The 16,869-nt window shown below is 41.8% G+C and overlaps 1 protein-coding gene across 1 annotated transcript in view; it reads right to left on the reverse strand.

Annotated features, from left to right (window-relative positions):
- Positions 1-16,869, reverse strand: part of Eif4g3 (eukaryotic translation initiation factor 4 gamma 3) — a 239,637-nt gene that overhangs the window by 124,890 nt on the left and 97,878 nt on the right. The window contains 3 exon segments of the mRNA XM_042055219.1: positions 3,631-3,663; positions 6,786-6,899; positions 8,200-8,295. Coding sequence (XP_041911153.1) covers positions 3,631-3,663; positions 6,786-6,899; positions 8,200-8,229 — 177 coding nt within the window. The 5' untranslated portion in view covers positions 8,230-8,295.

The following is a 16,869-nucleotide window of genomic DNA, read 5'->3' on the forward strand; positions in this document are numbered from 1 at the left end:
GATGGTTGTCTACAGATGCTCATGCCACACATATTCTCTACAGTAAGCAGACTGTGCCTCCCTGTGGAGGCAAGGGAGCACACTGTTCCTTTAAACTGACATACACCATGCCAACACTGGGACAGGCACCTCCTGCTGGGAAGCGGTGCTTCAGTCCCTTATCTCTCCACAGTAACAAGCGCTGCTGCTGGAGCTAGGTGGACTGTCCTACTTTCTGTTCACAATCAAGGCAGGCCTCAACTCTATAATTCTCCTGCCTCAGTTTCCACCACTGTGCCCAGCTTAAAGTTCCTTATTCACTGAATTCTATAAGGTGCAATGAGGAGAATCTAAATGACATTTGAGCTAGAAACAGATGCCACCTAAATTTTCTGTATTCAAAAGTAATGTTCTAGGTTTCTGCACTTCATCCCAGGAACTTGTCTCCAAAAATGACCATGAGAAACTATTTCTTTGAGGCTAAAGATAATTTGGTTGGTACCATGCTTTTCTAGCTTGAGTTCAAGCTCAAGCACAAACACACAGACCATGTGTGCGTTACCTGCTTACAATCCCAGCACTTGGAAGGTACAGGCAGGAGGATCCCAAGTTCAAACCTTGGGCTGGTAAATTGGCACAGCAGGTAAGGTGCTTGCAGTGAGTGTGAGCCTAGGAACCCGCACTGGATCCCTCTAACCATGTGGGTTGGAATGAGAACACTGCTTAAGTGTCCTCTGGACTAGGACATGCACTACAGCACACACGACCACACATACACAAATAATAATAACTTAAATGACAAACAAAAAAGGTCATCCTCAGAGGGCTCCAAGCTAGCTTGTCGTCACTACCTGATAGCCTGGCCTCACCAAAGCAAGCAATGACCTTTCCTGCTAACGAATATAAAATATGTGTATACTTCTCTACTGAGCAGCAGAGTGTTTTAATAGATTGTTTATCTTGTAAATAGTTTTATTTAATCTTGAGAATTTCATCCTTTTTTTAAAAAAGCAATCAAAAAAGGCCTATTCTTGTTAAGTCCATGTTCAGGAAGCAAGGCCAACCACCAGTAATGTGTCCCTAAGATGTGCTGCACAAGGGGCAGGGCTACTAAGCCATCTTATCTCCTGAAAATCTCTGAAAGCCCTTCACACACCTTGTGAAAAAGCTTAGGAAATGAGTGCTCAGAGTCAGCAGCTGGTGAGTGTTTAATGTAGCACCCACCTTCAGGGCCACTGCAGCCCATGCCTTTCTGCTTCTGCTCCACTCTTCAAGAACAGAAAGGGTTTCAGATTAACCATCCTGAGAGACTGTCACTCTAATAAGTGGGGCTGATACTAGTAACATTGCTTTGGTTTTTCAGGATTACCCTCAAGTCAGTAATCTGTACTTCGCACCACCTACCAAAAGAAGAGGAGAAGAGCGGCCAAAGGCAATCCTAATTACTGCTACTGGCGGTCTTCCCTGAGAAAAACCAATGTTTAAGAAACACAAATGTGAGCGAAGAAACTCAACAGTGCCCCTTTTACCAAGGAACTCAAAAGGCATTGTCCTTCTCTCTACTGAACTCAAAACATCCCACTTCTTTTCCCTCTGCTTCGTGGGCACAGATGCCCCATTTCTCTCTTAGGAGCATTTGGTTTCATCCTAATTAAAATAAAAACTTTGTCTCTGCAGAACTGAACAATTTCTGAAAAACTGTGGTTAGAGCACTGGCTGACTCCGATTTGATTCCCAACACCTACACAGTGGCTCACAACCAGTTGTAACTCCAGCTTCAGGGGATTCAGTGCGCTCATCTGGCCTCCAAGAGCAACAATATATACATGGTACAGCCATACATGCAGGCAAAACACCCATATATATTAAATAAAATAAATCTGCAGACAATTCTATCACATTAGTGATATCAATGCTAGGGAACTATTTCTAAGCTGGAGCAAGCGCATGTTCCACCACATCCTGCTGGCCATCTGTATTATGTTACTCGTCTTCACACGCTTTCTTCTTTAGCATCATCCTCATCCTAGAGATGAGGAAACTGACGCTGACGGCAGTGAGTAACTTATCCAGAACACTCAATTAATAAGGGGGATGAAACCTACGTCTGTCCTAGTGCCAACGTTCCCAAGTCTGTGTAGTAGTGATCTTCAAGCTGAAAAAATAACCAAGTTACATTTTTCCCCCAGAAAAATCAAAGAATAGCCATCCATGCCATATCTATGCTTGGAAAACCTCAGAATCCAGTGGCCTTGTTTCCTCCAAATTGTTAAGACTACTTAAGAAATGGAGCTTTGTATTAAATCCCTCAATAGAAAGATTTGAAGTGAGGCAACACCTTTTAGTGAACAATAAGAATTCTGAACATAGGAATGAGTTAATATAGGAAGGGCCCACTTCATGTTTCTCAACAGAATTATGTTGCTTAAAAACATCATTAAAAGCAGCTGCCACTGACTGTGCAAGCTGGGTCACATGCTGTCACATCCCCCGCACCTCCTGAAAAGGGTGCTGGCCCTGTTTCATCTGCTTCACACGGCAGGGTCCTGAGGCTTAGAAAAAGCCTTGCCTAGTACAGCTGGTCACTGGTAAATGTGAACACTAATATGTTAGACTCTAACCTTAGTTCTTCCTACTTCACCAAAGAGAAAATGTCTCAGAACACCCCATGAAGTGTTGGTGTGGGAGCAAGGACATAACTGGAGTCTTTATTTCTCGCATAAGGTCACCTTTACTGCACACCTACGAAGTCACACAGGACCGGCCCCTTTACTGCACACCTACAAAGTTACACGGGACCGGCCCCTTTACTGCACACCTACGAAGTTACATAGGACCGGCCCCTTTACTGCACACCTACGAAGTTACACAGGATAGGTTCCTTTACTGCACACCTACCAAGTTAAATAGGACTGGCCCCTTGACTGCACACCTACTAAGTTACATAGGACCGGCTCCATTACTGCACACCTACCAAGTTAAACAGGACCAGCCCCTTTAATGCACACCTACAAAGTTACACAGGACCGGCCCCTTTACTGCACACCTACAAAGTTACATAGGACCAGTTCCTTTACTGCACACCTACGAAGTTACATAGGACTGGCTTCTTATTTTTTTTGAACTTTAATTTCTATTAGGTTCTCATCTTTCAGAATTAGTCTAAATCATTCATTCAGATTAAGTATGGTATAGGAAGAGTTCTATGCAGCAAATGAGAGCACCTTGTTGTTATGTTAGTTTATTATGAGGTCTAAATTAGTAATTCACAGTAGCTTTAGAGATCCTAATACATCGGTACCAGTTACAATAGAAGGTTAACAAAAACCCTTAGAATGGTGCCTGCTCCATTAGGTTAAATTTATTAACAAGGCCTGTGAGGACTTAATATACCTAATGTTCCACAGTTATCTAAATTCAAAGTAATCTTTTCAAAGAAAGAAAAGAAAGTTTTTAACCTCGCTATAAACATAGGCAAAGGGACTTGTTAAAAACAAAATATCATGAAAAACAAGGCCAACTGACTCTGGACAGAGGCTGCTCTTGAGGAGTCATTAGGGATAGCACATGGGGTGGCAGCATTCTAAGGGCCAGCAGCTACTAAGCCCCACATATTAGTCAGGGTAACAGTAAGGGGCAAGGGTACAGTACCTGATGATGGGCAGGTCGAGGCCCCGCTGCAAACTGAGAGGAAAAGGGAGAACAGACACAAAGGGAAAGGCACAAAGAGTCAGAAACACAACAGAAACCAAAGTTACACAATATACAACAAAATAAAAGCTAAAAACCCACAAGAGAGAAAATAAAAACACAAACATTAAAGGTTTTGCTGCAGGACAGTGACAGACAGGCACCAAGATCCAACAGGTCAACACCACCACCCAGATCTCTTCTCATTCAGAAGCTGGGGAAAAAGTTATTAAGCTATTAGCACCTGGGTGCTCACTCATAGGAATAGCATGAGTAAATCCCCCCCCTCAGAAAAGGGAAGTGTGAAACACTAGATGGTTGTATTAAAACAAACATGAAAATCAAGTATGTGGCATGAAACTATACAGCTTGAGGATACCAGAAATGCTTTCAGATTGCAAAAGCACACTAAATGGATATCAAAGATTAGATTAAAAATTTCTTTAAATGTAATGGGTGTCTAATATGCAGGCTTGACGTGTGTGCGTGCACACGGGCTGAAATGCAATTAACTAGTAAAGCTGAATAGCCAGTAAAGCAAACAGCCAGTAAAGAACAACCGTCTCTAACATAATTAGTCAAAATGGCATTATCATAAGTTGGAGGAACATGAACAAAAAGTACAAGACTTCAACTCTATGTGCAGCTTGAAGCAAACACTGGAAGCCCCACTGTGGGGCCTGCTTGCCCAGATACCAGACACTGGCCATGAGAGAAGGGGAACTTAAGTCTTCTGGGATTTCCAGCAGCTGACATGCACTTCCATTTGGCCTCTATCAGAACAATTTCCCAGTCAGGATTAAAAAAAAAAAAAAAAAAGTCAAACCTCTACAATTGAACAATTTTCAGAGCAAAATTTGGCTCCTAATAATAATAATTTTAACTAAAAAGGACAAAGAGAATACATCATACAAAGCCATACCTAGATGCTCAAACCTCCCCGGTTCTAATGAAGGCTACTTTATTCATCAGTTAAGAGAAAACCACTACAAAAAGCCATTCTGCACAGGCTTTTATTTACAATATGTAAGGACCAACTATCTGCACCTTCACAGCCCCAGGAACCAGGCTGCAGACTGAGATCACTTTTCTCTACTTAGCACTTCATTTACAACAGGAATACACCACTGTGTAACTCTCCCAACTAAGCTACCCTGTACTCATATCCAAAAGTGCCATGGAACACACAACCTCTGAACACATTTCTGCCTCTGAAGCTATAATGCCACCAAGTGTTTAAAAAGTGACCTGATGGTCTGTGCTTGCTCAGGGTGTGAGATAAGCTGCCAATTTTGGCAGATCGATTTTCAAGAATGATGAAAGGTGGCAATTAAGAATCTTCTAGAAATTTTTCCTATCCAAATTGAGGTTTTGAATTTTAAGATTTTCATTTATGAGAACAGGTCGTTCCTCCACTATGGGCATCAAGTTTCGAGATTAGGTAATATCATTCATAAGCTAAAAAGTAGAGAGGAGAAGGAGAGATCTCTGCATGACACATTTGAAGAAAACAGGAGAGAGAGAAGAGCCACTTCAGACACCAAGCTGAGTGAGGGCCAGTCTTCTCACTGTTCTGCAGAAAGGCCCCAATTCCAAGATTCTAACAAGAAAACCCAACTTTAGATAGGTAGAAAGTTCCACTAAAGAGAGAACAAAAGTGTGTGTGTGTGTGTGTGTGTGTGTGTGTGTGTGTGTGTGTGTGTGTGTGTAAGAAAACCCTAACTCAAGTCAGTCTGAAGTCCTGGCTATCCCATGGACTACTCTGGTCTGGTCCCTGATGGCGGAGGGGGTTTCCCTGTGGAGTGCTACCAGTCTGATCCTATGGATGGCTGTAAGCAACAGAACAAACTGTAGTCGCTGCTGGCCCATGTTAAAAATAGAACTTTGAGGTGGTGAGGATTATAGATATAAAAGAATACAGCCTTACGTGAACTGAAATCCAGTGCTAGTGCCACTTACCCATGCCCTCACCCTGCTGTGCAGTTGGTAACTGAGTATGGCCAATGAACAAAAAAAGATTACTACAAAAGCCAAATTGTCCCCACTCCAAATAGACTTCTAATAACTTCACTATTTTTTCTTAGACCATTTAAAAATAGTCTGCAGTTTGAAGAGCTCCATCAAGAAAGTGGGGCAGACAGGCAACATTTTTAAATGTGGAACAAGAGTCTCCATATTATGAACTTAACTAAGAGAATATGTATCAACTAGAAATATAGACAGGAAGAGATCCTGAGGGAGGGAGGGGGCATTTGGAGCCAGCAGGATTGAAAAGGCAGATGATCAGGGAAGAATGAAAAGGCTATACTATGCGTTGCCAATGGCCTATTAAAGCAGAGGTAGAATGGAAAACACTCTCATAGCTCAGCAAGCTGCAGGGCCCCTCCACACAGCCCCATGCCTCTCCTTTCCAGTCCAAGCAGTCCAAGCAGCTGGAGAATGAATGAGACTAGACCATGGCAACTTGGGATGGAAACAGAAAATACAATCCTGCCAAGTTTCACTGCAACTCTACCCTCCCAACACGAAGACAAATGAAATAAAAAAGATATCAGACCCAAAACAATAAGCAAGAGTAGTCTGTGCACTGCTAGTCTTGCACTTGCTTTGGGCATGTAATGGAATGTGTTACCTGTGGGTTTTGGTAATGTGGGTGGTAACAGTCACTACCAGAGGAAATGGCAAAAAAACTGCATAAAGGATGGCATCTGAAGAGTTTATGACCACAGGAAAAAAATGGCTGATAACTGCAGACAATTGCCCCCTATTAATCAATTATAAAGTAGAAAGGGTGGACAAGAAGCCTTGAGATTTATCTTTTAAATTCAAATTATCTTTTAGATTTAAATCAGAAAGGGATATTCCACTTCACATTTAAAATAAGTGGAAAAAATGTAAAACGTTAATTATTCCTGTCTGATTCCCAATAGAAGACCCACCCAATTTGTTATGGTTTTCCCACTGTGCCTGGCAGAAACTTGCATGCCAGGCTGAACTTCCAAAGAAGAAGTGATCAATACATTTCTATTCATCAGCCAATATGTGGATGTGGTCAGAAATAATGCGTGCCAGAGGCACTGCTGCCTGCAAGAAGTACAGTTTGTTATATTGCTTACAATGCAGTATTTTATCCAGCCTCTTCCAGCCAAGGACCTGTAAACGGGAGTCTGTTCCAAAACCTTCCTCCTCTTCCAGTTGTCTGTGCAATGTATTGGCACTGTTCTGCTGGGCTGTCAAGAAAACTGGTTTAGAGATGCAGCTCTTCAGTCGGGTTTTGCGCCAAGCTCTAACCATGTAATTTCACTCTGATTGTCTTCCCCAATCATTAAAATGGGAGAGGGGAGAGGGCCAGAGAGTTCTCTGAAGTAAGAGCTTACCATAACATTCCATGCTTAACAATCAGAACCGGGGCCTATGGAAAAGTATCTGTTGAGATCTCAGGCCCATCCAATAGACAAGTATCCACATCCCCAAACCACTCTCAGAACAAAACTTGCACCAGACATTAGGTTCACCATTTCAGTGAAAAAGGAGACAAGCAAGCAGGCAACAAGGACTGAAGTCCTACAACTCTGGAAACGGTTCCTCTGACCTCTGGGGAGGACCAGGATCTAAGAACAGGTATTGGAAAAGGCACCAAGGGAGAGGAAGGCAGGAAGAGGTGAGAAAGACAGGCCACTATGTGCAGTCTAGACTCTCCTAGTTCTTCAAGCAGGGCTCTGGAACACTTCAACAATTCAAACTTCATGCATAAAATCAAATGAGCAGGAGCTAATGCAATAACCTTCCTATGCTATAAGCAAAAAAGCAGGGTTGGGGTGCAAAAAGAAGATCCCTGTATTCCAAGAATACACAGAGCTCAAGTACAAAGAGGGATGTGGGGTACAATGAGATGTTACAGACACCTTCTGCCCAAAGCTACTCATGCAGGGTAGGAAACGACGCTAACAGTTGGACAGCTGAAGCCACTGTGCACTGTGAAACAGGAGGATGACCTGGAGTCCATCTTAGTAAGTGCTGCAATCCACATGAGGGGTGAACAAGGAGGATGACTGCATTTACATCTGTATGACAATAAATCTACTACTGAAGAAATGAATACATCTGGGTGAATGTCATGCACGTGATCATACTGTCGAGTGGTTAGAGCGATCTGGTGGCACGTGTTCAGAAACCCCACTTCCCCAGCACTCAAGTCTGAGGCACACAGGAAATCCCATCCGCTGCTAACATCATTGTGTTTCACTTTTCAAAATCAGAGCAACACAAACAAGACGTGAAGGGCGTGGAGGAGAAACCCTGAGTGCACTGGATTGTGCAGAAGAAAGCTCAGGGCACACAGCTCCACCCTCTCCTCCCTGAAAAATGTAAACTACCACTGCATCTAAGCTGGTGCAAATGCAAAGGCTGCCGGCCCAGCACTGGCAGTGTAGTGGCAGTGGTGATGATGATGGTGAGAAGTCTTCCCAGAGCACAGTGAGGATTCACAAAAATATCCCAGCAGCTACACAAAGAAAGCTGCACACTTACCGGAGACCGGGTCTGAGGCTGTGAATTCATTGTCTGAGGGGCTTGAGGGTAGACCAGTGTGGTTGGACCTGCATTCTGTCCAGAGGGATAAGGGGTCTGTCAGAGAATAGCAAAAACAACATTTAAAGAATATATATGACACAGCAACTCAAATCCAACACATTTTTTAAAGTACACAGAAGTGGTTTGCACTGTGGTCTGCAGCTTTGTTTTTAAAGTTGTAACTTAGTCAATGGAGATTTCAGAGTTAGTGTACACCTCCTGACAGTGCTATCAGCAACCCAAATCTAGGCACAAATTTATCAAACTAGGAGTACAAAAAACCTGCTGAAATCCCATCTACCTCTTGTGTGTGCATGTTGGGGGGGGCTATGGATGTGGAGTCTAGAGGGTGATGAGCAATGCTTCAACAGTGACCCCCTCCATCCAGACAGTTCAACAGTAGACAGAAGACCACAGACTGTCTTGAGTTCTTTCCTTACTCCAATCCTATTAAGTCTAGGCACAAATTGAACAACAGGGCAGTAAGTTACCTGGTCATAATTATTTTTATTTATTTATTTATTATGTATACAATATTCTGTCTGTGTGTATACCTGCAGGCCAGAAGAGGGCACCAGACCCCATTACAGATGGTTGTGAGCCACCATGTGGTTGCTGGGAATTGAACTCAGGACCTTTGGAAGAGCAGGCAGTGCTCTTAACCTCTGAGCCATCTCTCCAGCCCCCCCCCCATTATTACACATAGTTAATAATTAGATAGAACTGAACAAGCTGATTCAAGATTTCATTTTATCTTACCAAAAATATTTTCATTACATACTGCACCGAAAAACTTCTCCATATCAACTTTTTCAAAAGGCATGTGGATTTCTTACCAATTTTGGTTAATAGAGTCGAAAGCATTCTTTAAAAATTTGAAAATATACATCAAAGTAAACATCTTAAATCCTGGAAGTTGAGGGGTGTAGGTGCAAGAATTGGAAGTCTGAGACAAACAAGGACTAAACAGGACACCCTGTCTCAAAAGATTTAAGATGCTGTGTATAAACAAAGAAAAACTCTCTTGCTCAACCTCAGACCCTTCAGAGCATCTGACATTGCATTTTCATGGACCATGCTGGAAAGATGCTGGTAGCCATAGTGACTTGAAGCAACAGTGACTGACAAGTCAAATTTTTAGTATGTCTAACACATTGGCCAACAAAGGCCACACACGTAGCCAATGGAGAACACCACAAATTAGCATTCAGGAACAAGGCTTTTCTATTCAGTAGAACAGCACACATCTAGCCAGAGGTACTGTCAATGCTGTTTACAATGTACCTTTCAAAACCACATCACCGTTCCCAAACTATTATAGCAATACACCACCAAGAATTTTATTTTCCTGTAGTTTAAGCATCTGCTGTAGCATACTTTTTTTTTTTAAATCCTTTTTAAGTATTTTCACTGTTACACATACAGAGCATAGTGTCTGGTACAGGCACATACACATATAAAGCACAGTGCCTAGTGCAGAAACACACACACAACACACAGTGCCTGGTGCAGGAAGACACAAACACAACCCACAGTGCCTGGTGGAGGAACACACACACACAACACACAGTGCCTGGTGGAGGAACACACACACACAACACAGTGCTTGGTGCAGGAACACACACACTCAACACAGTGCCTGGTGCAGGAACACACACAGAACACACAGTGCCTGGTGCAGGAACACACACAACATACAGCACCTGGTGTAGAACACAAAAGCACACAACACAGTGTCTGTGCAGGAACACACACACAACACAGTGTCTGGTGCAGGCACACAAACTGTTCCGTTACAGTATAAGCTACTGTGCCCTCAGCAATATATGCTCTTCATCAGTGCACTGGGTAAGGAATTCTGCCAATAGCTCTCTCACTGGGCATTTGTCCTGTTATGCTCTAAGCAGTATAAGAAGTAGATGCCTCCAAAGCCTTTATTCCTTTCCTACACATAAAGAATGACTAACCACATTTCTTGATGGACTTCTTAACTTACTACAGTGTTTTACTAAAAATTACACAAACACTTCAACAAAAAACATTCTGTTTAATATTTATTTTTCACCATGTGAATATGTTTCTGTGTGTGGTATGTGCATGCGTTGAGTTTGGTACCTGCAGACTCTAGGAGACAGTGTTGGGTACCCTGGAGCTGGAGTTACAGATAGTTTGAGCCACCCAATGTGGGTCCTAGAAATTGAACATGGGATACTATGCAAGAGTACATATCCTTAACCATTAATCTATCTCTTCAGCTCAAAACATCCTTTTCTTAGTTTTTATATTGTGTTTCTTTACTCTTGGTATGAGTGCTCTTCCTGCACATGTTCATGTGTCACTTCGTGTATGTAGAGGTCAGAATCTGGTTCTCTCTTGCCTCCATGTGGACCCAGGAAATGAAATTCTAGCCATCAAGCTTGGTGGTGAATGGCTTTACCCACTAAGCCATCTTGCCAGTATCAGTGCAAAGATTCTTTGACCTGGCTGCATAACATCAAATGCAGAGGGCAAGGGATAAGTTGATGAGGTAACATTTCAAGAATTACTAATGGTTTTGACAACTCTCCCTTTACAATGACTTTCAAAGCCTTCTTGAGGTTGCAGCTGGAACTCTGTGGTAGGTCAACTGCCTAGCACATACAACGCCCTCAGATTTAATATCTGACACTACAATACAGAAAGAAAAAGTGATTTAGTCTCACAAGGACTACACAGCACTTCCTGTATACTGTTCAAGTTCATAAGAACCATAGACGAATATTCAGATTTCTGTAGCTTAGTGTTTCATTGAACTTTATATCCTAATAACCTGATAGCTGTCAACATAACGAAGACAAGTCAGCTGCAGAAGGTCTTAGTCACACAACTTTTAAGGCGATAATTTTTATTTATTATGTATACAGTATTATGCCTGCACGCCAGAAGAGGGAGCTAGATCTTTTCTACACAGTTGTGAGTCACCATGTGGTTGCTGAGAACTGAAAGCAAAACCTCTGAAACAGCAGCCAGTGCTCCTAACCACTGAGCCATCTCTCCAGGCAATAACAATGATTTTTAATCATTGATTTTGACAGTGAATTCCACTGGAAGACGAACAAAACTGCACATAAGCTACAAGACTCCAGAGATAGACACAAGGGACTCACACACAGACATAAGATGAATTTTCTATTTTTACAATGGAAAACAACAAATTTAGCTAACAAAACAATGGTGATATAAAAACACATAGCCTTCAGTGCATTTCACATGCTACTTGCTATTAAGATTTTAAACAGAACTCAGAGATAAAAAGTCATTTCTTGTTTTAAGGTAATCTGTTCAACTTAAACAAATAATGCCATTTGGACTAAACTTAATATGGTGTGTTCATGAGATTGTACACACAAAGGACTGAGTAGCCGAGCTGCAAACTTCTCAAGGTCTGTAGGGTGATCTTTACAATACTGACCTCCCTGACCCCAAAATTCCATCTCTAGGAATACAGTCTATAGATGAAACTCATGCTTCCACCAACCCAAACAGGAAAATTCTACACTTTTTTTTTTTTTTTTTTTTTTTTTGGTTTTTTAGAGACAGGGTTTCTCTGTGTAGCTTTCGTTCCTGTCCTGGAAGTAGCTCGTGTAGACCAGGCTGGCCTCGAACTCACAGAGATCCACTTGCCTCTGCATCCCGAGTGCTGGGATTAAAGGCATGCGCCACCACCGCCCGGCCATTCTACACTTCTGAAGAGATGGTGATGATTAGTTATTATTATTTGGACCTCACTATGTAGCCCTGGCTGTCTTGGAACTCACTAAGTAATCGAGGCTGGCTTTGAACTTAAGAGACACACCTTTGTTTACCTCCCACGTCCTGGTATTAAATGCACCACATCTGGGGAGATAATCTTAAAAGAATTAGGTAAATGTACATATATCAATACCATGGCGTCTTGCACATAGAAATAACGTGTATGAGAAGGAAGATCATAAGTTCTAGGTCATTCTGGGCTTATGGAGTGAGTTTAAGACTGGCCTGTGCAACTACCTGGCACCTTGTCTTAATTTAGAAATAAGCAAAGCAGTAGTGGGGGGGGGGAGGCACAGGGAAGACACTGGGCCCATATCTAATGGCAACAGCCTGCCAGATGTATAAAGAAAGCCATGCGCTCCATCCCAACACCAAAAAAACAGTCTTATTAACTATCTTAACTATTGAAAGTGCATAGTACAGCAGTGCTAGCTCTTTATACAGCCAGCAAAGCCCCTCCAAAACTGTCCCACTTTGCAAATCAGAAACTGATTACACTAGAAAAGTATTGATCATGCTTTTTTTGTTTTGTTTATTAGGTAGCTCTGGCTGCATCCTCCAGGGAGATCCACCTGCCTCTGCCTCCCAAGAGCTGAGATTAGCAGCACTCAGACCTGACAGTGCTATTTAGCTATGCAAATTAGCTACTCAATTACAAGTACTAACCATTCTGTTTAACTGCAATTTAACCACTCAATTTAAATTTAATAATAATTTTAATAATAATAATAAATTTAATAATAATAATAATAATAGTGGCATGTGGCCAGCATTCTGTTAAGCACAGGTATAGGAAGAAATAATTAATAAGCTTTCCTCTCCTGTAGTCAACATTTTCTGTCATTACAAAAAGCTGTAACTCCACTTCTACAGTAGTTTCAAGGTTAATTCCTCTGGAAAATGAGCCCAACAAGACTGCACATGGGTTACAAAGACTTCAGAAACAAACACACAGAACTAAGATGGATGTTCTACTTTTACAATGGAAAGCGACAAATTTAGCAAACAAAAACACATAGCTCTTGCTGCAGTTCACATGCTGGAGAGGTTCAGCAGTAGCATGTCAGAGACTGCTGGGCTGAAATTTCCAGTCTAAGAAGAAAAGTAAACAGCCTGCAGGACACATGTGCACCAGCAAGCCATGCAACTCTAAAAAAAGATGAGGATAGTTAAAAAAAAAATCAAACTTCAATGGGCTACCGAGGGCAGGGGAACAGGCTCACACCAAGTACTGTGAAATGTAATGGGGAAGGTGCTATACTGCGAGGCAGGGAGGTCAGCTCGGTCAGCACAGCACTTGCTAGGACGACAAGAGATCCCCAGAACTTGGCAGGGGATGGCAGACAGCAACACAACTATCAGCACACACCTGACCATCACTGCTTCCTTGTGGATCTTTCTATAAAGAGGATTGTGAGGAATAGTTCATTTCCAAGGAAGGAAACTAAGAATCGAGGCAGAAAACACTATTTTCCCATTTTGGAAAAGAAACACTCTCTCATTTTACATACAAGAGTTGTCACTTGAAAACAAAACCAAAATGCCCCAAACGCCAACAAGAAACATCAGAGACCTAAAAGGACTCAAGGAAAGGAAATCATCTACTGGTGGCAACTGGTGGGGCAAGAAAAGTTCAGAGAGGAGAGGAGAGAGGAACAGTAGTCTCTCTTCCTGTCCGCAAATCTGAATTCGTCTCTGTACAGCACCCGAGTCAACCTAAATCTTTATTATTTATTCTTTGAAACAAATTATCAGTTCAGCAAAATGCTAAACTTTAGATTGTTCTAGAACCTTTTTAAAACATGTATTTGTTTATTATGCGTGTACCCATATGCACACCATGGTACTTGGGGAGGTCAGAGGACTTGAGCTGTCAATTCTTTCTACCATGAGGGTACAGGATAGAATTTAGATATCAGGTCTGGCAGCAAGTTCTTTACCTTGTTCTAAAATCAGAACTATCTTATTTTAATAATTAAAAAAGAACAATATGTGATCTATCAATTAGGAAAGGAGTAAATATGGGACCACATCTAACTAGTGGCCTTGTTGTAATTCCATTCAAATGGTATCCGAGTCAGGTCCAATTGATGTGAAATCAAACAGAAGACACACGATTACAATTCCATTGTAGGTTAGCACAAAACTTCTAAGGACTGTATTAACTAAAAAGTACTGAAATAGAAATAGCGCTGGACAGTCTAACGTCTAACGATGTAATGCTGGAAGGCAGATCTCAGTTTATTAACATTCTTCTAAAAGTGAAATGGGCTGGGCAAACCAGCAGACACTGCTAATCCCAGATCTCCGGAGACAGAAAGGCAGGCAGATCTCAGTGAGTTCAAGGCCAAATTGGAGTGAGTGATAAGCTAGCCAGGGCTGCATAGAGATTCTTGTCTCTAAATAAAGTAAAATAAGTCATGAAACCAAGTGCACAGCTCACTGTGTTGTCTTTCTATACAGCACCAAGCTCCATGAGAGGTGAGTAAACTCGCATGGTGACCCTTTATCACAACTCAGCCAGGCACTGGGCAAACAGAACACTGTACCTCCTTCCCAATGAATCCAGGTATACATTGCCATTTAAAATAATCTGGAACTCATGTTAATGGAGGTACTTATGATGAACCTCAAAGAACAGGGGCACCCAAGTATCAAAAGGAAGTGTCCATCATAACTCCTAGTTTCCCAGATAAATGAGCAGAATGTGTGCTTGGGCTTCTCCGTGTTCTTGCCCTCAAAAGCCACACTATAAATAGGCTGGTGTATCACAGTCATGATCACATCTGGACACACTAAACGCTCAGTCACAGCACACGTGGCATAAACACTCCTAAACGGGGAGTGAGGGCGAACCATTATGTGGGCACTGCCACCAGTATTAAACAGCGAGGAGAGCCAACAAATACCTACAATGACTTGCTATGAGGAAAACAGTTCTTACATAAAAATTTAACAATGACCGCTGCATCAATGATGGCACTAAAAGGGCCTACTTGAACAAAAAAACAAAATGAAATGGTACCTAGTTGCTTTCTAGGGAATAAGAATATCTTCAATTCCTATTCTGTATTTAAATATCAGAGCAATAGTACAGGAGGAGGATATAATGCCATTTATAAAAGAAAGCACTCAAGACTGGGTCTCCAATATGACTTTCATCTTGCAATACTAAACAAAATATAAAAACAAAACAAAAACTACACAAGTTATATTTAGTTCATGGCTGAGCTGGATAAGTCAACATAGCCTGCTGTATAATATGACTCCCAGAGAATTCACCCTGAGGACAAACATCACATGATCAAGTTCAGAGAAGAGCTGAGTCACCCACCTCTGGTCTGGCTCTCCACTTTGATTTCCAGAAACTTGGTGGAAGCAACTACAGTCCCATAACTTTCTCAGCTGCTCTTCCCACTTCCACCAGTAAATCAGTTTCCTTAATTAGGCTGACAGGACACTTGAACCCAAGTGTACCCTATGTGCGTCAGAGGCAGCAGCCTCTATCCACCTGGGGGAAGTATCAATCATGCTACATGGCTTGTGCATTTTGAACAGGACCAACACATCCCTAGGGCTTCATTCTGGCACATCCTGAACAGTAAAACTGCTTGATTTTCCTCTAGGAATGCTCATTACATCAACAGTAATTAGCATTTGGCTCCCAAAGTCTTTTTCTTCAGATCAGAGTGAGAGAGGCAATTCAGCAAATGTATGGCATTCTGGGCAGATATTGAGAACAGTAAGACAGATGAAAAGGTGGGAAAAGATCAGTGAACAAGCGATTCACAATTCATTAAACAACTGTAAAATGTAGGTCATTACAGGTATGTGGATAATAAGTAAAAATATACAATGAGAAGATTTCACTGAGAGGTATCCAGGTAGCAACAACAATGACAACCTAGGAAACAATGACCTTCGGTCATCAGTGTAATGAGAGCAGCATCCTGAGGAGGCAGAACAAGGAGAACAAGTTACCTAAGCAGGAAGGGTCCGCAGGGGAAGAACTAAAGAAACAGTGAGGTGAGGTTGAAGAATGAGGTTTTAGGGCCATACTAAAACCATGTGTCAAGAGAAACAAGAATCATCTTAGAAGATGCTCAATGAGGCAGCGTTTGTTATCCTCAGATGTGCTAACTAGAAGAAGTATTATACAAAAGGGAAGATGGAGATCAGTGTAGCTATCAGAAAAAGGCTACTAAATTAGGAGTTCAAGCACATGGTACCTGCAGTGAACCTGAATGAACAAAGTAAGCGAGACAAATAACATACTAAATAGGGATAGCCAGATGGCTCACCAGGTAAAGGTACTTGCTGACAACTCGGGTTTGTTCTCCACACAGTAGAAGGAGAGAATGGATTCCCACAGGCGTGTGAATGTACACATAACCAAACTCATGCAATAAAAGCTAAAAACTAAAAGTGGAAAAAAGTAGCAGGACTCTGAGCAAACAGGCTGAGCTCTGACATTCCTGACGGAGCACAGAACTCAATGACTGAACAGCCAAGGACACTGATAAAGCATTGGGCCTAGGACCCAACTGTCCCTGGCTCTTGGGGACACCTCCAGTCATACTGGTCCAGTTCACCAGAACACATGAAACCTTCAGTTTCCCTGATCTAGATTTTAAAAATGCAAACAATAAATTCATTTGTGTTATGCTAAACTTATATAAAAAGAAAATCCCAAACACAAAAACGAGAGACTATAATCATACGAAGAGAATTTAAACTCAGAGGAACCTATGAATCAGGACAGAAAATAACAGACTTTCTAAGAGAGAAACAATCCCTTTGGATCAAAAACAAATAACTAAATAAAACTGAGGGGGG

This window comes from Arvicola amphibius, chromosome 6 (genome assembly GCF_903992535.2).
Source record: "Arvicola amphibius chromosome 6, mArvAmp1.2, whole genome shotgun sequence".
NCBI lineage: Eukaryota > Metazoa > Chordata > Mammalia > Rodentia > Cricetidae > Arvicola > Arvicola amphibius.